Below are 26,076 nucleotides of genomic sequence, written 5' to 3'. Positions count from 1 at the left end.
CCCAAAAGCGTATTGTATTAATATGCATGATTTGCATGTGCAGCTTCAGATTGATAATACTACAGCAGAAGCATATATTAATCACATGGGTGGAATCAAATCGGTATCATGTGATAAGTTGGCTAACCTTATCTGGTGTATCACAAGAAACATCTGGATTTCAGCTCTCTACCTACCAGGTAGACATAACATGGGGGCAGACACCAGGTCACGAAAGTTCAATGACAACACTGAATGGATGTCGAATCGTGAAATATTCAAAGAGATTGTCACTCGGTATGGTGTACCAGACATTGATTTGTTTGCGTCCAGATTGAATCACCAATTACCAAGTATGTTTCATGGGAGCCAGACCCATGGGCAGTAGCGGTAGATGCATTCTCGCTACACTGGGGTGGAATGTGTTTATGTGCATTTCCTCCATTTTGCCTCATCAGTCGGTGTTTGCTCAAGATCGAGCAGACTCTGCCTCAGGCATTTTGGTAGTTCCCGACTGGCCTACTGACTCCCATGGTTCCCACTGATTTTAAGATTAAAAACACAGCCTTTTATGGCCATCTCCAAAAGCAGAAACCTGCTGGTTCATCCTGTAACTGGGGAAAATCATCAATTACATGACCGCATTAATCTGTTGATTTGCAGATTCTGAGACCGTTCCTGGGGCTCGGACTATCAGGGCGTACGGTGGATGTGATTACTGTAACCTGGAGGGATAGTACTAAAAAACAATATATTTCTCATATCAAGAAATGGGAGATGTTCTGTTTGCAGTCAAACATTTCATATCATATGGCAAGCGTACCTGATGTGTTGGAATTTCTTTCCACGTTATTTTTTGATGAGCAACTAAGCTGCAGTGCCATCAACAGTGCCAGGAGTGCCTTGTCATCCTACCTGTGCCAAGGAATGGGACAACACCCTGTTGGGTCTCACCCTTTAGTATCTCGGTTCATGAAGAGTATTTTTAACTGCAATCCCCCCAGGCCTAGATACACGGAAATTTGGGATGTGAGCATGGTTCTTGAACTGCTTCGCCAATGGGCTCCAGCAACATCTCTGTCATTGGCCAGACTGACTCTCAAAGTGGTTATGCTCATGGCGCTGATTTCAGCACAACGCGTCCAGACGTTGCAGAAGCTTCGACTGGACAGAATGGTTTAGTCTGTAAATAACATAACCTTTATGTTTATGATTTACTTAAATAGGGCAGGCCAGGGACGTCAGGGCTTAGACTTAATTTTATGGCATACCCCGTAGATCTTTGCCTCTGTGTAGTCACGCACTTACAGCAGTACATCGAGGTCACCAAGACCATCAGAGGCTCTGAATTGGCTATGTTCGTCAGTTATAAGAAGCCTCATAACAAGGTGTCAGTACAGACCATCTCAAGGTGGTTAAAACAGGTTCTGGTTTATGCTGGAGTAAACATTGATGTGTATAAATCTCACTCCACCAGAGTGGCTTCAACGTCAGCAGCGAGGGCACAGGACGTCCCTCTCGACCAAATCCTCGTGGCCACAGGATGGTCCAGTGAATTAACGTTTCAGAGGTTTTATCACAAACCTCTTGCCACACCGGGTGTATTTGGGCACCCGATTCTAAATTCTGTTTTGTAGCTTCCCACTGGGACAGAGGGGTCGCTATTTTTTCTTTCTTTGTTAAATAAAGCACCAATTGGGTTAAGTCTGTATTATGTTGGAATGCTTTATTTGTTGTTACTTATCCTGTGTCAACCAAGGCAGTGTGTCGCATGGACTCTTATCCACGGCATGAAATCACAGAGCATTGAAGTCTTCACGGAATCACTCGCGTGACTCCGAAGTAAAATAGTAAGATTAAACGAGTACTTACCATTTTGAAGTTTGATCTTAATTTTATGAGGAGTTACGATGAGCTATTACGTGCCCACCGCACCCAGCCCTCATATCACAAAGGTCATTTGGTAGTTTCTAGGTTTTAATCTTACTATATGACTTCAATTACTGTTATCTGTGATTTCACGCCGCTTCTTTGAAGATTGATGCGCAAGCGGACTGGCGGGCCTTCTTCACGTAATCGCTCATCGTAACTCCTCATAAAATAAAGGTCAAACTTCAAACTGGTAAGTTCTCGTTTAATCTTACTATTACTCACAATATAGTGTCTGACCAGGTGCCGTTAGTGTTATCTGTGGTGGAACATTGCGTTGGGGAAACGGGGCCCAACGGGTCAGGGGGGTAAGGAGGGGAGAGGGGTTAAGGAGGGTCGGAGGGAGTGACTGAGGGTAGGGGAAAGGAGAGGTGAGGAAGGGAATGGAGGAGGGGAGGAGGAGGGGAAAGAGAAGAGGGAGGGTGAAGAGGAGGGGGAGGGAGTGTTGGGAATGAGGGGAAATGAGCCACGCCTGCGCAGTTGGGGGCTATTTGTGAGTGGTGGAATATTGCGTTGAGAGAACGGGTTACTTTGGTGGAACGGGTGAGTGGTGGGAACAGGTTGCGTTGGGGGAACAGGTGAGTGGTGGATTATTGCGTTGGGGGAACGGGACCCAACGTGTCCCACTTGGTCTAGTATACCATAAATGTCAATGTCCCTGTGGGGACACTTTGATTCTACTCGCTAAATGTGGTCCCCTTGAGGTAGTTCGTTGACCTTTGGGAGACTTGCTAAACACAGTGACAAAGAACAGCTGTAATCTCAAGATTGCAATAGATAAGAACCTAGACAGAACTGTGAAGGACGATCCTCCCCCCATAGATAAGAAAGCCTGCTTTTCACCAGAATATTTCCGCTTTAGCCATTCTGCCTACATTCTTGGCCATTTTTTCCATCATGCTCCCCAGTATGCGAGCTTCAGGGTTAACCAAACCTTAACCAACTCATCTTCCTTATAATTCTCAAAATTCCTGACAACAGTCAGAATATTTAATAAGGTACAATGAATATAAATAACATGTAACTTTAGGCAAAGCTTTAGCCAGTAGGAATTCAAATGAAGGATGCTTAGGTCCAGGCTCCCCTTATGTCAGAGACTATGGTCCGTTGAGTTGAGCACCAGATAAAGAAGGTTGAAGACGTTTGGCAAAAGGTCTTTGACCTGAAACATTAACTCTATTTCTATACCTGCAGAAGTCACCCCAGCTGAGTATTTCCAGTATTTTCTGTTTTTATATTAGATTTCCAGCATGTGCAATTTAAAAAATATTTTTGATGACTTGGCCAGTCACCCAATGGAATATCTATCTTTGCCTCTCAAATGAAGCCTGTTTGGTATTTGCATGATCTTTCACCCCACGGATTTGGATTTTGCATTTGGGTTAACTGAATTTCAAAGGTGACCACAAAAGTTCAGAGTATTTTTGGATGTTTTAACTCCATGATATGTATAATAATTTTCACGTTTCTGATTTGTGTTTTTGATGTATTTCACATTCCCCATGTTAAATAATTTTCCTTGTTATTTCTAGTAGAATTGGAAGCTGTACTTTTACAGATGAACCAGAAAATGAAATGCAAGATTTTGGAAAAGAAGTATATCAGCTGCTTACTGCAATATGTATTTTAGGAGAAAGATTTGGTATTGGAGTTCCTGTTTTGTTCTTGCGGGGTTCTGTAAGTACTTTGCTTATTATGTCAAATGTTTCAGGTGTTAATTTTATTTTTGCTGAATTTCGATACTTGTTTTCAAGTACCGAAAACTTGTTTTCAACTAACATGTTTCTGAGCTTTTACTGGCAATTTACATCACATTCAGTATACCACTGCAGATTTCCCTTGAATTAGAGAAGGGAGTATGGGAAATAGGTTATGTGGTGATCTTGGTCAGTGTGTGTGTGATTTAAAATTTAAATTGAACTAGTTGTGTCAGTTTGTTATATGAAACTAAAATTCTGTTATTCTGACATTCAGTGTCATATTTATATGCTTTGATTATTTACATGTCAATATAGGAATTTGGTATGTTTAACAAAAGCATATACTTTCATATATTTATAGTCATATAACACAGGAAAATCATCCCGCTGAGCAAGGTGCCCCATCTCAGCTAGTCCCATTTGCCCGTGCTTGACTCATGTCCCTCTAAATCTTTCCAATCCATGTACCTGTCCAAGTATATTTAAAATGCTGTTATATTTCCTGCATCAGCTACCTCCTCTGGAAGATCATTCCATCAACCCACCACTCATTGACTGAAAAAGGTGCCCCTCAGGTTCTTAATAAATCTTTTCCCTCTCAAACCTATGTCCTTTGGTTTTTGATTCCCCTACTCTGGGTAAAAGACTCTGTGCATTCACGCTATTTATTCCACTCATGATTTTATACACCTGTATAAGATCACTCTTTAGCCTCCTCTGCTCCAAAGAATAAAGTCCTAGCCTGCCCAACCTCTCCCTCTAGCTCAGTGTCTCCAGTCCCGGCAGCATCCTCATAAGTCTTCTCTGCACTCTTTCCGGTTTAATAACATCCTGCATGTGGCAGCATGACCAAAACTGAATACAATATTCCAAATGCAGCCTTTCCAAAGACAACATAGGGAATTGTCCATTGCAACAGGGCAGTGGGTCTAAGCTGCATTTCAGTTATTTTATCCTCTGTTCCATGATTTATTGGCAGTTTCTGTGTCACACTCTGGGCAGGATGACAGTTGGGTAATTTTTTTCCAGTGTTAAAGTATGTCTTGGAGTGAGGAATCAGTCGTCTTTCTGATTTGCTTCCTTTCCTTTTTAAATGCTTTACCACCATTACGTGATATAGGAACTCTGAGTGAACTTTAAAAATTAACAACTGTGGCATCTTTTGAGGCAGTAAATGATGTAAATTACAGCCAAAATGATAATATTTTGTAATACCTATTGATCAATGCAGTTATTTTAAATTGTTATGTTGACTCTCAGTGGTGTGTTGATTTTGTATTGATACTAAAGAATTGAGAATGGCTGTCTTCAACAAAGGTTGGTGAAGGTGATTCGGGAAGGGTCTGGGGGGCGGGGGGAGCCAATATTTCATGTTATCTGTGAATGTGTTGGAGGTGAATATATATGCTATTTCAATCATGATTGAAGTAAGAGTATTTCAGTCAGTAATAATGCTGCTTACATTTTTAGCTGTCTTGTGATAGGATTTGGAATCACAAATCTATTGTACAGGATTAACCCATTGTGTCTGTACCTGCTCTTTAAAGGGCACTCTAATTAGTCCTATTCTGATTTTACACTAGAGCTCTGCAAAACGTTATGGGTATATATTCAGTTCCATTCATAAAACTTTTATTTTAATTTTCTTTCCCACCATCCTTTTTCAGTAGTGCAATCCATATCATCATTAGTCAATACATTTAAAATAAAATTCTGTATGTCTAATTTAGTTCTTTGGCAATTATGTTCAGCTTTGTTCTGTGATTGTTAACTGTTCCACTATTGGAAAGATTTACCCCTTATTATCAGAATACTTCATAGTTTTAAAGAACTTATTTACATCAAGTGCTCTCTAATCTCATTCAATCTACGTAATTGAGGTTACAGATTCCGGGTACTCCCCTTTTAGATAATTAGATAATAATTTAGATCAAATTATCTAAAGGAATACCTGAGATCTGTAACCTCAATTACTTAGATTGAATGAGATTAGAGAGCAGGTGATTTAAGTAAACTCTTTAAAGTTGTGCAGTATTTTGTTGGTAAGGGGTACATTTTTCTTATAGACTTATCTTCCTTCCTAAAATGTATTTCCCTGAAATGCATGTAGTTATACAAGATAAAACTATACAGCACAGGAACATTCCCTTAGGCCCACAATGTCTTTGGTGAATATGATGCCATGATAAACTAATCTCCCATGCCTGGATCCATATGACTCCATTCTCTGCATATCTATTTGCCTATGTAAAAGCCTCAAACCACCACTACTGTGTCTGCTTCCACCAAGACCCTGACGGCATTTTGAAGGCAGGAACGGGGTACTGATTGGGGATGATCAGCCATGATCACAATGAATGGCGGTACTGGCTCGAAGGGCCAACGGCCTACTCTTGCGTCTATTGTCTATTGGCATATTCCAAGCACCCACTCTCTGTATATTAAAAAAAACTTCACATTGTTAAACTTTCTCCTCCAACCTTAAACCTATGCCCTCTGGTATTTGCTATTTCTACTCTGAGAGATATGTTCTGGCTGTCTACCCTATCTAAGCCTCTCATAATGTCATAGACCTATCAGGTCTTGTCTCAATCTCTGATCCTCTAGATAAAGCAATCAAGTTTAGTCCAACTTCTCCTTATAGCTTATACTCCCTAATGCATTCAGAATTCTGGTAAACCTCCACAGCCGCCACATCCTTCTTTATAATAAAGCTTTTTGTAATTTATATAATTCATAAACTCTAGTTTCAAGAGAGGAAGCCAAGGATCTTGACAATTATATAACTAATGTGCGATGCATTTCATGGTAACTATGATCTATTTGATAAATGAGGAAAATACTTTCATTATATTCATAGTACTCACAACGTTTGCCAGAACAGCATCGTAATCACCATCTGTTTGGAAGTGGAAAGAATAATCCTGAAAGCTGGTGGAAGGCACTGGGTCATCTACTTATCATTGAGGGTTTCTTGCAGGAAAATAACATCTGCAGATTTGCTGTCACAACTGCTCTTTCTAAGAAGGTCAGCTTGATTTACGTTTTGTGCTTGGCAATTGGGGATGGAACAGGGTAGTTACATATTAAAATACATGGTTTCTATTAAAAGTAACAAATAAACAATTTGACTGCCTATCTTGAAAAACAAATTATACTCATTCCAAAGAGTTAAATGAATGCCTTTATGCGCATTTGGTAGTGGCACAGCTAGGAAATGTGAAATGTTTGTCATTCCTATAAAGAATACTTGTTTCATCCCAGAAGGATTATTACGTTCCTTTCTGCTAGCAATTTTAAACAAATCTCTCATTGGCCTCCAGCAAGTAGATAATGGATGGAAATTATACTTTGCCAATCAGTACTGCTCATTAGATTTCAAGTGGAAATATATTTAATTCTAATATAGTAAAACAACGATAATCCAGCATGCTTGGGCTCTGGAGCTAGATTAGTGGATATTCTGGACTATTGGATGTCCATGTAATATTTCATGCACTTTGTTTTAGATGTTACCTTATGATAATAAATTGTCCAGTGAATCAGGTTGCTTGAAAGGAAGCACAGGAATTGGGGATGGGTGAGAGCAAAGGAGCGCAGGAACTGGGATCTGGATGAGTAGAAAGGGAACAGGGCAGACATTACCTGGTGATCTAGGTGCTGAACAATTGATATTTCCAAATCACAGCTTAACAGAGCTTTACTGTATTGATAATTTTTGGTTGCTGCTCCAATAAATGTATTTCCATTTTTCATTTGACTTTTATTTCCACTCAATAATATTCCTGAAGGAGCAAAGGTAGATAAAAATGCTGGAGGATCTCAGCAGGTGAGGCAGCATCTAAGGAATAGGTGACGTTTCGGGTCGAGACCCTTCTTCAGTCTGAAGAAGTGTCTTGACTCGAAATGTCACCTATTCCTTCGCTCCATAGATGCTGCCTCACCCGCTGAGTTTCTCCAGCATTTTTATCTACCTTTGATTTTTCTGGTATCTGCAGTTCCTTCTTAAACATTTCCTGAAGGGGCAATTCACTTAAGCAGCAGATGCAGATTAAGGGTTTTCCAGTACCCGTGGACATGTCAAAGCACTTTATATTCAGTAGTTACCTTTAAAATATATTTGCTGTTATCATTTAGGAAAATACAGCAATCAATTTTCACACAAGTCTCTCATTTAAATGCAGTTCTATTCTATTTAGATCATTTGTTTTAGTGATATTCATTAATGGGTAACAATGAATCCTACAAAATTTGTTTTTTAACGGTCTAAAGAGCCATACATAATTCGGGGTATCAGTCTATGCTTATTGTGTTTATAATTATAATGGACTTGAAGGCACAAACTTTCTGGCTTTGACCGGGGGGCATTTTGTAAAATTAAACCCTCCCTTAAATAGTATAGAATACCAGCACTCCAACGGTGAAATTCTGAGATATGACATGAAGGAGAATTTTGTTCCCTGGAATATAAAAGGTCAAAAGGCAGGATGGTGGAAAGGACTGAGGATAGAGGAGGTTAACCAAATCAACGCCTGCCTTTCCAGCAGGTAATTAAGAACTGGTGACGCAAGGAACTGCAGATGCTGGAATCTTGTGTAGTATGAAGTCACTCAATGAATCTGATAGCATCTCTGGAGGAAATGAATGTGACATTTTGGTATATCATATTAAATCATCTCATAAAAATGTTAATGTTCACAGGGGCGAACGTGGTTCCAGAAGGCAGCTGATGAGTCTTGTCGTACTCTTTCGCTTCCAGCCACTGAAGAACTGCGTTCACAGGCTCTTCCAAAAGTGTATGCATGGTGTAGTAATTTGAATTAGACCTGTTTTCAGTACCTATTTCATTTTAAAACTACCATTTTCTTTAAATAATTTAATGTATTTCTTTACAGTCAGTTTCATCCATCAACCTCGCCAGCAGTTTCCTCTCAACGTTATCCTGCGTTGGTTACCCAGTCAGAGCTTCAGGTTTTTATTATTCACCGTTTTACTTGTTTTGCTTAATGTAAATAATGCATATTATCTATGTCCAATGTCCTTTTGGTAAAATCTGTATACTTTTATGGTACATTTTTAAGTATTTCAAAATGAAGGTTGTTGACAAGTTTTTTACTTTGTATATTTTAGCTCCTGTGATGAAAACCTTTATACCTTTTATAATCGTAGGGCTTTTCGGTAATATCAATGGATATTGGGCCCCTGTGTGGTTCTGGATTATTGATTGTTTGAATAGTTTTCCAGAATTTAACAGGTATATTTGACAGGCAATTAATACGGTATAATGTTGTCTATTGGATGGACAAGAATACTATTTTCCAACAAAGAAATGTCACCAAACTTATCTTAAAATATTTTGTTTTTGTCTAGCAACGTAGTGTAACCATATCTAATGATAACATCTTTTGGGGTAGAAATTAGAATTTAAAAATCAAACCTTTTGAATGCTTCATGTCTTTAGAATTCCAAAATGACATCCATGGTACATGCATGCATTTGTGGGGTGCATTTTATGTTAGAAATTTTCCAACAAAGACTATTACAAAAACGGAGGTAGAAACTGAACAAACTTTATTGTGAGAGAGTCACACAGAGCCCAAGTGTCTGTGGGAGTCCTCTCTGAGCTAATGCTGAAAACCCATCTCTTTTATACATTGATTTAGACAAAAAAGCATCCAGACAAATGGTAATGAACAAGGACACTCAGGATTCAAAGGAAATAACATTTAGCTGTGGAAAGTTACACCGGAGCAAGATTAGCCGTTCTGCAAGTTCTGTGATAGACTCTTAATCTCTTGACCGAGACCTGTCAATTACTTGTGCCCTAGGCAGTTTCGGTAAACAATCTTGTGCAGACACAGATAGAATACAGAAGCTTTCTTTGTGATGCTATCAGCACATAGCAAATGTAAGTTGACCAGGCAGATGATGACATTCATCAGCATGCTTACTTGATGACAGTGCTGCCATTTTGAAGAACAGCACAATGACCCTGTAGATTAATTGGCCTCTGTAGATTGCCCCTACTGTGTGGGGAGTGAATGAGAATGTGGGATAACAGAACTAGTAAGAACGGGTGATCAGATGGTTGACATGGAGTCAGTGGACCAAAGGACCTATTTCCATGCTGTACCTCTTAAAACAAAAACTCTCCCCAATATCCTCAACCCCACATAATGCATTCAGTGTCAGGAAGGGCCCACCACTCGTGTTATTTAAAGCCATCATCAATTACTCAGCGATAGGTATGTTTTGAGATCTTTCTGGTTTTTGTTACCATTTTGCAGGTATGGATTGTTTTTTTTTAATATAGCAACAGATGTCTAAAGGGAAAGACACAGCATGTGTTTGAAGAACTTTTTGTTGACTTTATGGCTTCTGTGTAAACATATATTAGATTTTCCCTTTGGAAAACTGAAAGGACATGGGAAAGAGGAGAGACTGAATGGAGCAGGACTAGTTGGAGTGAGCATTGGTTTTGGGAGGGGAGAATGAAATACTCTCAGCAGGAGCTTCAGTAGCCTAGGGTGCTCAGGGAAAACATTTCTAATGAACATTGAGAAATGGTGTGACAAAGATTTCCTCAGTGGTTGCCGTTATAATTACTCTTGAAGACAGCAGGGAATTCATTACGTATGTACACAAAATTGCTGGAGGAACTCAGCGGGTGCAGCAGCATCTATGGAGCGAAGGAAATAGGCGACGTTTCGGGCCGAAACCCTTCTTCAGACTGATAGGGGGTGGGGAAAGAAAGAAGGACAAAGGGAGGAGGAGGAGGAGCCCGAGGGCGGGCGGATGGGAGGAGACAGCTAGAGGGTGAAGGAAGGGGAGGGGGGGAGGGGAGAGCACGGGCTAGCCAAATTGGGAGAATTCAATGTTGATGCCAAGGGGACGCAAGGACCCCAGACGGAATATGAGGTGCTGTTCCTCCAATTTCCGCTGTTGCTCACTCTGGCAATGGAGGAGACCCAGGACAGAGAGGTCGGATTGGGAATGGGAGGGGGAGTTGAAGTGCTGAGCCACCGGGAGGTCAGGTAGGTTATTGCGGACTGATATTCGATATTCGATATTCGATATTCGATATTCCAGCATCTGCAGTTCCCTTTTGAACAATTCATTACGTATGTTTGTTTAGGTTAAAAATGAATTTGTATGCATGGGCCACCTTCCATGCAATCATTGTGCATGCCTGTAGCATTTTTCATACATGTATACTTCAGAGACAGCCCATCACGAAAGGAACGGAATACAGTTGATTCTTCCTTTTCTTCCTCAATTGCTCTATATAATTGGTGGCACGTACAGTGCCCTACATAATGTTTGGGACAAAGACCCATAATATATTTATTTGCCTCCACAATTTGAAATTTGTAATAGAAAAAAATCTCATGTGGTTAAAGTGCACATTGTCAGATTTTAATAAAGGCCATTTTTATACATTTTGGTTTAACCATGTAGGAATTACAGCATTGTTTATACATAGTCCCCCTATTTCAGGACACCATGTTTGGGACAGAGCAATGTAATGTAAATGAAAGTAGTCATGTTGAGTATTTTGTTGCATATCCTTTACAAGCAATGACTGCTTGAAGTCTGCAATTCATGGACATCACCAGTTGCTGGATATCTTCTCTGGTGTTACTCTGCCAGGCCTGTTTTGCAACCATATTTGGCTTATGCTTGTTTTGGGGGCTAGTCCCCTTCAGTTTACTCTGCAGCATATAAAAGGCATGCTCAATTGGGTTTAGATCGGGTGATTGACTTGGCCACTCAAGAATTGACCATTTTTGTAGTTTAAAACAACTCCTTTGTTGCTTTAGCATTATGTTTGGGATCATTGGCTTGCTGTAGAATGAACTGCCAGCTAATGAGTTTTCAGGCATTTGATTGAATTTGAGCAGATAGGATGTGTCTATACACTTCAGAATTCATTATGCCACAACCATCAGTAGTTGTATCATCAATGAATATAAGTGAGCCAATTTCTTCAGCAACATACATGTGCAGGCCATAATACCCCCATCACCGTGTTTCACAGATGAGTTGGTATGCTTTGGATCTTGGGCAGTTCCTTCTATCCCCCATACTTTGCTCTTGCCATCACTCTAAGTTAATCATCGTCTCATCTGTCCTCAAGGACTGTTTTTCAGAACTGTGGTTGCTCTTTTAAGTACTTCTTGGCAAACTAACCTGGCCATCCTATTTTTGTGGCTAACTAGTGATTTGCATCGTGCAGTGTAGCCTCTGTATTTCTGTTCATGAAGTCTTCTGCGGACAGTGGTCTTTGACAAATCCACACCTGACTCCTGAAGAGTGTTTCTGATGTGTCGGCCAGGTGTTTGGGGATTTTTCTTTATTATAGAGAGAATACTTCTGTCATCGGTTGTGGAGGTCTTCCTTGGCCTGCCAGTCTCTTTGTGATTAATACGCTCTCCAGTGCTCTCTTTCTTCTCAATGATGTTCCAAACTGTTGATTTTGTTAAGCCTAAGGTTTGGCTGATGTCTCCAACAGTTTTATTCTTGTTTCCCAGTCTCATAATGGCTTCTTTGACTTTAATTGACACAACTTTGGTTCTCGTGTTGATGAACAGCAATAATAGTTTCCAAAGGTGATGTAAGGACTGGAGGAAAGACTAGGTGCTGGGAGCTCTTTTATACCTGCATTAAGGAGGCAATTACAAACTCTTGTGAAGCCATGTGTCCCAAACATTATGGTGCCCTGAAATGGGGGGACTATGTATAAACGCAGCTGTAATTTCTACATGGTGAAACCAAAATGTATAAAAATACCCTTTAATAAAATCTGACAATGTGCACTTTAATCACGTGTGATTTTTTATTCCTATTACAAATCTCAAATTGTGGAGTACAGAGGCAAATAAATAAATGATGGGTCTTTGTTCCAAACATTATGGAAGGCACTATACCTTTCTAAAATATTATTCTGATTAAACAGAATGACTAACATCTCCCTTGACATTGAATGCAGGGTTTTAAATCGTTAGAATTGCTCGCAATTGGTAGGGTGTGGCATTTTACTCTGACCACTTGTTGGAAGTTATTGAACTTGGCATAATGAACCAGGTTTTAGTCTGCTGACTTCTTAGCTTAAGTGCTCCCGCAACTTTTCAAATATTTGCTTTAACAGGGAGGATGGTTATAATTTGAGAGGAAAGTTTAATTTAAAGAAACTTTGGGTTCATACAACTATGAAGAGTATGTGTATTTCAATCAGTGGAGTAAAATTGTGGAATGATTTGGATGTGGAACTCAAGCAAAGCACAAACATTACTCGGTTTAAGAAGAAGTGCAAAAAAATTATCTTCCAGATGTATAAGAATGAGGTTGGGCTGTGATGACGGTTAAGTTTTAGTTTATTGACACAGTGTGAAATTCGAGTTGTACATAGAATAGAATTTGGATAGTTGTTTATAAACTGCATATATGTATGTTTGCGTGCGTGCATATGAGTGTACATTTGTTTGTATGTGGCTTATGGACCCTTTGGGCCTGCTCCCCCAACACAAGATTCCACCATCCACCCGTTCCTCCAACGCAACCCGTCCCCCCAACGCAATATTGCACCACTCACACATTTCCCCCAACGGTGCAGGCGCGGCTCATTTCTCCTCATCCCCAGCACTCCCTCCTCCTCCTCTTCACCCTCCCTCTTCAATCCCTAGAGGGGATGGGGGGTAGAGAGGGATGGGAGGTAGAGAGGGATGGGGGGTAGAGATGGAGGGGGGATAGAGAGGGGGGGGGGGTGTAGAGTGGGAGGGGGGGTGGGGCAGAGAGGGGGGAAGTAGAGGGGGAGGGGGCAGAGAGGGAGGGGAGTCGAGTCGAGAGGGTGGGTAGAAGGAGGTGGTAGAGAGCGAGAGGGGCAGAGAGGGAGGAGGTAGAGTGGGGGGGAGGGCAGATAGGGAGGGGGGCAGAGGGCAGAGAGGAAGGGGGTCAGAGAGGGTGGGAGTGAGGGTAGATAGGGGTTGAGAGGGGGGCATGAGAGAGGGAGTGGGCGAGAGAGGGAGTGTAGACATGGCAACTACCCTCCCTAGCCCTTCCTGTTCCTCTATCTCCCACCCCACACCTTCCCAGGATCTTTCCCCTCTACACCACCACCCCCACCCCCCCCATCTTCCTCTACCACCCCATTCCCCACCCCATCTCCCTCTACCACCCCACTCCTCACCCCATCTCCCTCCTCCTCATTTCCCTTATCCTCCTCCCCTCCTATTCCCTGCCCCAGGACTTACCCAGATCGTAGAGCAGCGGCAGAGCCTGGAACTCGGCCTAGTTCTCACACTCGGCCTGGCCCTAGCTGTATACTCCAGCCGTCAGCTCAGCCATCGCCTGGTCTCCAGTCCAGGCCCCGACTTCATCTCCGGGCTGGTCCCTGACCCCGGACCCCGTGCCCCTCCATCCCGGAGTATCCTGTCCTGCCTTGCGAGTGCATTGTGATGTCACTCAGATTTTCTTTTTCAAAAATGAGTGAGTTTTTGTTTTTAAAATTTAAAGGATTAATAACTTTGGAAAGATAGGTGGGAATGCGACGGGAAGATGTTTATCGCAACAAAGGGAAAAATGTATGATACAAGAAAATGGGAAGGCTGTGGCCTAGCATATGGAAGAAAATAGGAAAAGCAGATTGACACATCGTGGGCACATCGTCGGCACAAACACAAACAATCTTTTAGTATTATAGAGATATATCAGGCATATGCCGTCAGGGTAGGCAAGGTAGGCACTGTCTACCCTGACTAAAACTATAAAATGCTAATTATTAAATATAAATAGTAAAGGCATGGGAGAATTATGCCTACCTAAGGGATCGATCTCTTAGGTAGACATAATTCTCCCATGCCTTTCATCCGCAGTACATGTAAGTGTAACACGCGAAAGTATGTACAGCTCACATGCCATCGGCGCTGTTTCAAGCCTTCAATGACAAGGGGAGCTGAAGGCAGCTGAAATTCTGCCTTTGCACCATGGACTGCGTACTGCGCATGCATAGCAGCTTACTGCGCATGCGCAGCGCAAGTTTCTTGGTGGGTTTTTCAAACATGGATTGTCATCTTAAGAGTATCTTAAGAAACAAAGAGAGAAGAATGGAGTTTGTGTACAAATAATGTGGTAAATAAATTTCTTTGAGCTATATGTTTTTAAATACCGTATATCCCAGCAATTTTTTACACAAAAATAAGGCACGAAAATTTACCTGCGCCTTGGGGGCGAAGGTTAGGTTGTTAGCCAAGAAAAATGGACTTTGCTATCCCTCAGTACAACACCATCAAGAACGATAGACAAGTCTATCCCTCATTTCTCACAGCTGATGGGAAGAGGCTGTGAAGTGGAAGCGGCTGTAAAAGGACGGCGCCACGGCGGGGGGGGGGGGGGAAGAGTTCCTTTCACACCTTGTGGGGAGTCTGGCCAGGGGTAAAGTTACGGGGAGGGCAGGAGCGTTGAGAAGGAGGGGGTCTGGGATCATGCTTAAAATTGGAGCAAAACTTAAAATTGTACATGAGTTTAAATATTTAGGAATCGTGATCGATTCACAGCTCTGCTTCAAACAACAGGTGAAAAGAACAGTAAATTTAATAAAATTTAATTTGTCCAACTTTAGATATATTAGAAATAATTTAACTATTGATTCAACCAAACTATACTTTAATGCAATGATTGTGCCATACATGACCTACTGTATAACAACTTGGTCACTGGCATGTAAGTCCACACTAAAGCCTGTTGAAATTGCTTATAAACAAGCCCTAAAAACTCTTGACAAAAAGCCCAGAATGTACCATCACTGTAACATCCTGAAGAAATTTGATCTGCTGAGCTGGGAAAACGTAATAAAATATTCGGACTCGATTTTGGTTTACAAAATCTTGCGTGGACTAGCCCCACCTCCGTTAAAGGACTTCATAAAGAAAAACACAAATAGGTCGACAAGAGCAGCCTCCAGGGGTGATTGTATAGTCCCGTTTAGGAAAAGTGTCTTTGGGCAGTCAGTATTTTCATATCGAGCGTCGCAGACCTGGAACGCGATACCATGCGTCATACGGGATCTGCCAACCCTTACCTCATTTACCAAACATCTAAAAATATGGTTACTGCAAAATCAAAATTGCAATCATAATCTACATTAAAAATAACCTATGGTACTCTTTAATTGCTATTTTTTTACTTTATTGTTTGTTTTGTTTTGTTTTTTGTCTTTTGTTTTTACCTTGTTTGGAATGTGTTTACCTTGTGTTGGGACAAAAGATGGAAATTAGCTACTGGCTACAATCTTGCATATTACATGCAAATGTTTATTAATATGCACTGTCCCTAATAAAAAATCAATTCAAATTCAAATGCACGGAGCCACCTCATTGTGGCCGGGAAGGGAAGTAGCTCGAGTGGCTGCGAGTGATCAAGGGACCAATTGAGGTTACTCGCGTTGACACAGGAGTAAGCTCCATCGCCAGCTGTCCTGTTATCCATCGCCCGCTGATCCGCTCTTGAGCTGGTCCCCTCACTGTCCAGTCTTCAATTGAAAGACATGGACCGGGCAGTGAATGCCATGTATTGTCACCCGGCGCAGAAAGTGGGGCCATGTCCTGCTCCTGGCGGCAGTCGGAATTTAAGGATTTGCGGGAAGCGGCAGACAAGAGCAAGGCCGACGAACGGCAGGAGAGAGGTGTTCTGACGGAGACCACTGCGCATGTGCGGTTTAAGATTTTTTTTAAAGCCGACTGACTATTACCCTGAGTAATTACTCATGGCACGTGCCTGATCTATATATATATATAGATGAGATAATGTTTGTGAATTAATTGATGAATAGCGGAGAAGAGGTAGGAATAAATAAGTGTATACTTCCTCCTACTCCTTTGCAGAAATCATTTAAATAAATAAGTTTGAAATGCTTGTTGGCTACATTGCAATCAGCACATACGTTATAACTGTACTAACTGTACTATAACATACGTTATAACTGATTTTGTGCGTTCACAAGTTAGGCAGAATTAGTCCGTTCGGCCCATCAAGTCTTCTTGACCATTCAATCATGGCTGATCTATCTTTCCCTCAACCCCATTCTCCTGCCATCTCCCCATAACCCGTGACACCCGTACTAATCTGTCTTAAAAATATACTTGACGACCTCCACAGTCTTCTGTGGCAATGAATTTCACAGATTCACCACCCTCTGACTGAAACAATTACTCCTCATCCAAAAGGAACATTCTTTAATTTTGAGGCTATGACCTCTGGTCCTAGGCTCTCCCACTAGAGGAAACATCCACTCTGTACAGGCCTTTCACTATTCCGTAAGTTTCAATGAGGTGTTCCCCTCATCCTTCTGAACTCCAGTGAGTAGAGGCCCAGTGCCGCCAAACGCTCATTATCTGTTAACACACTCATTCCTGAAATCATTCTCGTAAACCCCTGGACCCTCTCCAGCACCAGTTAACGGACTGTGTCCCCTCCCCATATATCATACACCAACACATCTAACCTCGCCCATACTTTGGCAGCTAGGCACCTGTCAAAGCAAAGCCACTGTTCGGTCTGAATGTCTGTTTTTATTTCAATTTTTAGGCCTATTTTAGATATGGTAATTTTTATTTTTAAGGCTATATGTATTTTTTTGTTTCATCTGTGTATGTAAGTACTCAGTTAAAATAACATTAAAGTAAATACTGAATACTGAATCCTTCCTGGCACTGGAGAGATGTGGGGTCCAAAATCGCTCACAATACTCCAAATGCGATCTGACCAGCGCCTTGTATAGCCTCAGCATTGCATCCCGGTTTTCATATTGTAGTCCTCAAAATAATGCTAACATTGTATTTGCCTTCCTTACTACCGATTTGACTTGCAAATTATTTTTTGGGAATCCTGCACCAGCACTCCCAAGTCCCTTTGCACCTCCAATTTCTGAATTCTTTCCCCATTTAGAAAATAGTCAGTGCCTTTATTCCTTCTACCAAAATGCATGACTTACTAACAATGCCTCTAATTTCCTAGAATAATTGAACTTCCATTTTCACATTCTCGTGCTCACAAAACTGCACTCCAGGAAAGCTATTACCAGATAGGCCAAAGAATATAAGCATAAATGACAACTGTATATACATTTGTACTGCAAAGTCAAATTTACATTAATATTCTATCCCTAAAATATTGGTGCACTTTCTGAGTGATCTGATAATTTTTACATGCTGCATTAACCAAATAAAATTATACAAGCAAAATATTAACTTGAATGATAGAACCAAAACATTTACTTGCAGCAAGGAGACAGATGGTTGGGATGTGCAAGCAAACTCGACCAATAATTTAAACTTCGCCAAACTGTCTTTAACCATGGAATATCAATACTGCAGAATTGATTGATTATACCTTTAATAATCCTTTACAGGAAATTACAGTGCCACGACAGCTTCAAGACAGACATAACACCACACATTTCCTCAAATGGCTTCCATACTTAACAAGTTAAAATACAAGTTAAAATACAATTAATTAAAAAAAAAAAGTGCAGTTATTTATGCGCATTATATAACCTTATAGCAGCTGGTAAACAGGACTTCCTATGTCTCTCAGTTTTGCACATTGGTGCAATCAGCCTCTGACTGAAGATGCTGCTCTTGATCACCTTCAGGGCATGGAGTGGGTGAGTGGGGTTGGTCATTATTGAACCCAGTTTGTTCAGAGTTCTGGCCTCTGCCACCTGCTGGACCGTTCGTTGCTCAGCCCCGACCACTGAGCCGGCCTTCCTGATTAGCTTGTCCAGTCTGTTTTTGTCCGCTATGCGGGCGCCATCTCCCCAACAGGCCACAGCAAAAAACAGAGCACTGGCCACCACTGAATGGTAGACACTGCACAGTAGGGGTTGGCAGATGTTAAATGACCTCAGCCTCCTTAAAAAATACAGTCGGCTTTGTCCCTTCCTGTACACCGCCTCCATATGACACTTCCAGTTCAGCTCACTGTCAAGCTGCACCCCAAGGTACCTGTGGTTAGCGACCACCTCCACCTAATTCCTGAGCAGGATGTGCTGTCTTTGATAATTTGGCATGGCATGAGGCATATGCAGTGTGAAAGCTTATTTCATAGTTTACTTTTGTTTGAACAAGATTAAACGAAAATATTTTAATTGGGTGACAAAGGCAATAAGGATTTAATTGAGATCAATTTAAGTTAAGTGATTGACATGAGGCTCTGCATATCACTGTATCACAACCACCGATGAGCAGCACCTACTAGATTAACATATTGCTTTAATTGTTCTAATTTGAGACTCATGTTTTAGCACTTATGTATGCTGCTTTCTGTTATTTTCTTTTGCAGTGTTCTCCAGCGCCATTCTTAATGGTGTTCATCATGCAAATTATAGCTGTGGGTGAGAGATTTTCAATCCATTGGACTAGATTGGATTTGGAAACTATGATCCTATGTGATCTATTTTCTTATCCATTCAACAATCTTTAATGGATAGACAAGCCCATGAGATAAGCAGACATAATTGGATCAGCAAGGGTATTGTAATTCTCAAATGGTTGTGATGCAGTGATAATCGACTGATCCTCTGTGCATTTAATCCATTTGCATTTTATTCAAGATGTTTGGATAATCTTCAAAATAAATGTAAAAACTCCAAATATCAACTGAGACGACGCATCTTTAAAAGATCTTTATTTGATTTTAAAGGATGTTACTTGAACAAAATTCACCTTACCCTTAGAATAAAACCTTCTTAATAATGTGAAAGTACTGATAATTCACACACAGTATTCATTTGGTTATTAATTTAGCTGCACAAACCGAAAATAATGGTTTCCTAAATGTACAGAGTTTATCAATATACGTATGACTTTTAATCATCCATGTAGCATCAGTGAATAGTGGCAGAATTGAGTTGCCTAATTCACGTTACCAATACGAGGTAATGTTGAGATTGAAAGCAGCAATTGTTATTCATTTTATTCAAACTGCAACTTGCCTGAAAGGCGAGCTTCAGATATTGGAAAGGAAGTTATCTCTTTTTTCCTGGACTTCTGCCGACTCTCATATAATCCACCTACTCCACATTTTCCCCCGTAAGCAATTTACAGAGACCATTTTTATCCATGGTAAATTACTACACAGTTATTCTTCTTTCATCACTTGACACAGGTTACAGATATTTCTTTTCTCTCTGTTTACTGCTCAGTGACTGCAACAATTTGGCACTTATGCTTTACTCGAAATTGTAAGTCAGCTTTGCCCTGTAAATTAATTCCTTATTGTACAAAAACAGAATGAGTGTTGAAAAGTGTCCTTATAGTATTGCATCAGAATTGCATGTGCTATGACAGAAAGGAGTTAAGAAGTCCCCAAATGTTGATGAGAGCTGGGGAAAGAACATTTTCATGATGAGGAATGGCAGATGTGGTCAGATTCTTTTGACATATGCATACTAAAGAATTCATTACATCATGCAACTTGGCACTCTGCATCTCATCTTTTTTCAATTGGTATTTTGGATACCTAATTTTATTTATTTTCTTTTTTAATTCATACTTTTTTATTCATGATCAATTCTGGATTTTTTTTCAGATTATGTCACTAGGCAAACAGTTTGAGAGAGAGAAAATAAAAGGAAATGAAAGGTCGCTTGCCACATCTGCAATTAAAGGGTAAATATGTTTCCATGTTCTAATGTTCAGGAGGTCCACTAATGAAGAATAATGACCGTTAGAGGTCAAAAGTTCCTAGATGTATGCAACAGTTTTTCAAGGCTCAATTCAGAAACAGCAATAATGGTAATACTGAATGGTGCAATTTCTAGTGTCAAGAGTCATATAACGAAGTGGTTGAATATTCCATTCAGTTGAGGTTGGCTGAAAGTTTGGCCATTTGTACTTTAGGTGGCAAGCTGAGATGAACAGCTGATGTTGTTGCTGATAGGAAGTCTGAACTATTCTAATCTGAAAGCCGTGATGAGAAAGAATCCTCTAGGACTAGACTGGCAAATAACTGAATTCATAACTTCTGAATAATTCAGACATTACTCAACAAAACTTGGCTCCGTATCTAATCCAGGGAATCAGCTGCCTTCTCTCTTTTGCGTAGTGGAATCCATAACGAGATAGGTTGAAGGTGAGACGGTAAAGATTTAAAAGGAACTGGAGGGGCAACTTATTTGCAAACAGGGTGGTGGATATATGAAACGAGCTACTGGAAGAGGTAGTTGAGGCAGGTACTACAGAACAACATTTAAACTACATTTGGACAGGTGCATGGATGGGAAGGTTTTAGAGGGAAATGGGCCAACCATGGGCCGGTGAGACTAGTAAAAATGGGGCATCTTGGTTGGCATGGGCAAGCGGGGCAAAGGGGCTGTTTCCATGCTGTATGACTATGACTAAGATTTTAATTTTATGTATAATAAATAGACAGTTTTGTGAATATGTGTGAAAGATTTCTTTCATTGACTCCATTAGTCAATATTTCAGGTTGGGGTCCTATATAGCAACAATGATGTTCTCGTGAATTTTCTTTTGAGTGACAGTCAAATTGTTGATGTGGTATTTGCATCTTAGACTATTTTCAGTTTTGTTTGTTGATTATTAAAAAAAAATATATGAATACTATCAATGCAGCATGTTGTACAGGGTTTGTGAAATTTGATTACTAGTGAACTGAGCAGTAATGTGATGATGAAAAGCAATTAGATCTAAAACACTATAGAAAATGTTGGTCTGTGAAGGCTGTTACTCTGCTAGCTTAAAACAGTAAAACATATCACTGATTAAGTTGATTATCTTCAGATTGCCGTGCAAGAGAACTGACAACTGGTTGGCTCCTGTTGTCTCAAACACAGATGTTTTTTGGAAGACTAGGATACAGGGCAGAAAGAGAAAACACTTATTTGACAGCTATGTTCAACACAAATATATATGTATCCTGCAATCACTAATGAGCCTTCTATTGTCAACGTCCTCCTGCTAATTCATCAGGTCAGTTTAGAGATACAGCACGGAAACAGGCCATTCAACCCACCAAGTCTGCGCCGACCAGCGATCCTCACACACTAACACTATCCCACGCACACTAGAGCCAATTAACAATTATACCAAGCCAATTAACCTACAAACTTGTACATCTTCAGAGTGTGGGAGGAAACCAGAGGTCCCGGAGAAAGCCCACACAGGTCAAGGGGAGAACGCATAAATTCAGTGCAGAGACGACTCCTTAAATCTGGATCGAAACCGGGTCTGTGGCGCTGTAAGGCATCAACTCTACTGCAGTGCCACAGTGCCGTCCCTAAAAGCTTTGGTATACTTTCTCAGTTATACATCAATGCCAAATAACTCTTTGTTCTCTCCCTACTCTCCTCTTCTCCCAAACCCTACCCCTCATCCATCCTTGCCCTCTTGAGCCCCTTTCTCTATAACCACTGTGATCTTACATTTATTTCGGTGACTCCATCGTTTTCTGTTTTGGCAGCCAGCTTACATCACTGTGTCTATTTAAATTCATCAAACCGTTCTAGTTGCCATCACATATATTTTCAGACCATCTGTGATTTTTAATAAGCGTAATATTTTGATCAATATACATAAACATTATAACAGGAGTTTTTATAAACTTTGAATACTAGTTGAAATAGTAACATCTTTCTGCTCTGTGCAGTCATTTATTTATTCCTTCTTCATCTAGATCTCCAATAAAAACTGTTCCCTCTGAACCAGTGCCATCAGCCAGAGAACTGGAGTTGCAGGTAATCATTTTGGCATGGAAAACTATTGTTTGTTATTTTGTGCCTTTTTTCATAATGATGTTTCAGCTGGCAATAGACAGAGCTAAGCAATTTCACATCCAATGGACTGGAGCAAAGCTCTGCCGTCTTAGTTTAGAGATACAGCGTGAAAATTGGCCCTTGAGCCTACCGAGCCTGCGTCGATCAATGATCGTCCATACACAAGTTCTATCCTAAACACTAGGGACAATTTACAGAAGCCAGCGGGGAAACCGGAGCACACAGAGGAAACTCATGCAGTCACAGCGAGACTGTGCAAACTCTGTACAGACAGCATCCATTGTAATGATCAAACCCGGGGCTCTGGCCCTGAGAGGTAGCAACGATACCACTGCGCCACTATGCCGTGCTAGTCCTGTCATATCTTGTTGTTAATGATGGAGGACAATTAAATGGCTAGCAAGAGATAGCTCCAAGATCATCCCAATGCTCAATGATGGAAGCCCCCAGCACAAGAAACATTTACAACCATATTTAGCTGAATGTGATATGGAAGATCCAACTCGACTTCTTCCTGAGGTGCCAACCATCTTGGAAGCCAGTCTTTATCGTATTTGATTTAATCTATGTGATTGTTAGAAGTGGCTCAGAGTGTTTACAATACCATTTGCATTCAGCAAAGACCATTTTGGCTGTGGTACTCAAGATCATTCTCCCAGAAATAACAACTCCATGCGCTAAACTTTTCCTGAACAATTGCTTCAGTGCAATTCTTTACATTTGCAACTCTTACGCAAGTGAAGTTGTCCAAGCCCGAATGCAGCAATACTTGGACAGTAGTCAGGTATAGGGAGGTAAGCACAAGTGTCGGACAATGACCAAAGGAGAGCCTTTGTGACCAACAACTGACATTTAATGATCTTTCTATAGCCAAATCTTCCACAATCAACATCCTGGCAGAGTCATCATTGATGTGAAGTTCAGCTAGACCATACACATAAGTAAATAAAATAGCTTGGCTGTGTTTCCTATGTCATGTAATACACCTTCTACACCAAGGGCTCTCTGCCATTAAGGCACATTAGGAACATAATGCAATCCTCGTGTCTTGATAATTGCAGCTGTAACAACAGCCGAAACTTAACACCATCCAGGACAAAGCAGTCTTTTTGATTGGCATCCATTCTCTCCCTCTACAATGCCACACAGTGGGTACAGTCTGTGCAGGCTATGTCAGCAGCACCTCCAAAGCCTCTGCTACAAATAAAGCCAGTATAACGGGTGTACAGGAATTCCACCACCTGCATATATCCCTCCACTCTCACACCATTCAGACGGAAGTATATCATCAGTCCTTTGTTATAGGGAGGACCATAATGTAAAGGATTGTGGTGGTTCAAGGAAGTGCTCACCACTACCTTTTCAAGGGCACAATAAATGCTAGCCTTCTCCACCTACCCCAGATTTCCCCCTGCCCTCAAATACAACCAATAAGTGCATAAGGTATGAAGAAAAATCCTTAACTTTTGTTTCCTTTAACATTGACAACAAAGGAAACAAATATGTTGTAATGGTTCATGAATCTACTTTTCCTCCTACAGTTTTATCCTGTAATTCATGAGTGTGAATATATTTTTATGTATGTTAACATCTGATCTGATCCCTCAGTTAGGCTTTTTCTCTTTATCTGCTGTTTATTCCACACATAAGTAGCCAAACTTTGTGTGGATTGTGACTGCAATTCAGTTCTTGTGTCTATTCTGTGTATAAACCGCTTCTTCCTCCCACTCTTCCACAATTAGCCTGCAGCTTGACATCGGCACAATGGGCTGTACAACTTCACCCTGTGCTGTATCATTCCCACTGCAGGGTTCAGCAAATAATATTTGTCACTACCTCTTGTGTCTGCTTATTATATTTCAATGAGTTTTATCACAGTACAATGTTCCTATCAGTGTATTTTTGATAAGAGTACTTGAGAAAAGGAATAATATCTTTTGATTCACATATTATGGTGGATTGGTATGATTTGTGAGGTGTGAAACAAGTGGTCTTGTTCAATGTCCTTGCCTATATTCATTGCTTAGCCAATGTGGAGGGAGGCTGTCAAATGAATAATTTTGCTGGAAGAAGCTTCTTAAACCCTCTGCGGCCAATTCAGTTTTGAGGCCGTATTTATAACCCTCTACTTCAGTTATAGCACCATATCTACCACACGTCCCTCCTTCTCGTTCCTGCTAATTGTATTCTATTTTCATCTTTAATTCCTTGTCCTTTTGGTACGTGTTAGGAAGTTTTGAATTCTAATGCATGCTCATTTAGGTTTAGCTGTTAATATCCCATCCTTTTATATGGGGCTTGCATTTTAGTTGATTATTGTACATTTTTGTTATCTTTTTCGAAATAAATGATTCATTGTTTTATGAGGAAGGCTGTTAAAAGAACATTTAGATAATAATTGGTTTTCTTTTCATCATATTCATTTTTTTCTGTCATTTTGTCAACAGGGCAGATTGTATGGCAAATTGTTAGCAGCAAGGCAGAACATTGCCAATGCTAAAGATGTTCCTCCAGCTATTTTGGCTACAAACAAGATATTATTGGAGTTTGCCAAGATAAGGTACATTAAAAAACTACATTTGGTTTCAATACACCGTGTAAGACTCAGTTGATGCAAATAATCAATTGGCTTCTTGACTTGAAGAAACATCAGTTTTTTTGCAAATGGTTAGACTTCTTAGTTGGAAATCTATGTCTTTATTTCTAAAGGTGATGAATGCTTCTCGGTCTGAAATTTAGTTAATTTTATGATTGTAGTTTTTGAAATCACATTTTTGTTTTGGATCTATAGGATTCAAGACTAATCAAAAGCATTTTGACATGGCAAATGGAAAGAAAAAATTGGCAGCACATAAAAATACTTGACACAACAAAAAAACATTGTTATTTTGTTATAGTGCAGATATAGTCTTTCAGGTCAGGCAAATGAAGGTTATTGACAAATACAATGAAATCTTGATTAACTGGACCAATTGGCAAATAAATGGTAAATGGAGTTTAAATTGGATAAGTGCAAGGTGTTGCATTTTGGTTGGACAAACCACGCCAGGATTTACACAGTAAATGGTAGGAACTTAGCGAATGTAATGGAACAAAGAAACCTTGGGGTGCTGGTACATAGTTTCATGATGGTGGTGACACAGGTGAACAGGTTGGTGAAGGTGACATTTGGCACACTTGCCTTTATTGGTTAGGGTATCGAGTACAGGAATTGGGATGTCATGTTAACAACTGTACAAGGCATTAGTAAGGCTGCATTTGGAGTACTGTGAACACTTCTCATTGCCCTTCTATGTGAAGAACGGCACCAAACTGGAAAGGGTCGAAAAAAGATTTATGAGGATGTTATCGGAACTGGAGGGTTTGAGCTAAAAGGAAAGGCAATATAGGTTGTGTCCTTTATGCCTGGAGAGTAGGAGGCTGACTTTGTAGATGTATATAAAATCATGAGGGGCATAGAGAAGGCGAACAGCCACAATCTTTTCCCAGGTGTGGGAGTCAAAAACTATACGGCTTCAGTTTTTCAGGAGGTGATTCAGGAAAGATTTAAAAAGAACTTGAAGGGGCAACATTCTCACATAAAAGGTGTTATGTATATTGAACAAGCTGCCCGAGGAAATAATAGAGATGGGTATAATTCTAGATGGGTAGATTTGGAGGGATGTGGGCAAGGTGCAG

At 40.5% G+C, this 26,076-nt stretch overlaps 1 protein-coding gene across 6 annotated transcripts in view; it reads left to right on the top strand.

Moving 5' to 3' along the window:
* The window catches only part of wrn (WRN RecQ like helicase), a 136,868-nt gene that overhangs the window by 88,360 nt on the left and 22,432 nt on the right, over positions 1 to 26,076 (top strand). For all 6 annotated transcript variants that reach the window (XM_033022022.1, XM_033022041.1, XM_033022034.1 and 3 more), the window contains 7 exons: positions 3,444 to 3,585; positions 6,469 to 6,636; positions 8,310 to 8,404; positions 8,504 to 8,579; positions 20,193 to 20,272; positions 22,299 to 22,359; positions 24,846 to 24,958. In XM_033022022.1, coding sequence (XP_032877913.1) covers positions 3,444 to 3,585; positions 6,469 to 6,636; positions 8,310 to 8,404; positions 8,504 to 8,579; positions 20,193 to 20,272; positions 22,299 to 22,359; positions 24,846 to 24,958 — 735 coding nt within the window. The remainder of the gene's footprint in view (positions 1 to 3,443; positions 3,586 to 6,468; positions 6,637 to 8,309; positions 8,405 to 8,503; positions 8,580 to 20,192; positions 20,273 to 22,298; positions 22,360 to 24,845; positions 24,959 to 26,076) is intronic.

Source organism: Amblyraja radiata, chromosome 1 (assembly GCF_010909765.2).
Source record: "Amblyraja radiata isolate CabotCenter1 chromosome 1, sAmbRad1.1.pri, whole genome shotgun sequence".
Classification (NCBI taxonomy): domain Eukaryota; kingdom Metazoa; phylum Chordata; class Chondrichthyes; order Rajiformes; family Rajidae; genus Amblyraja; species Amblyraja radiata.
The sequence above is the reverse complement of the archived record's forward strand: the minus strand, read 5'-3'. Positions and strand labels throughout refer to the sequence as shown.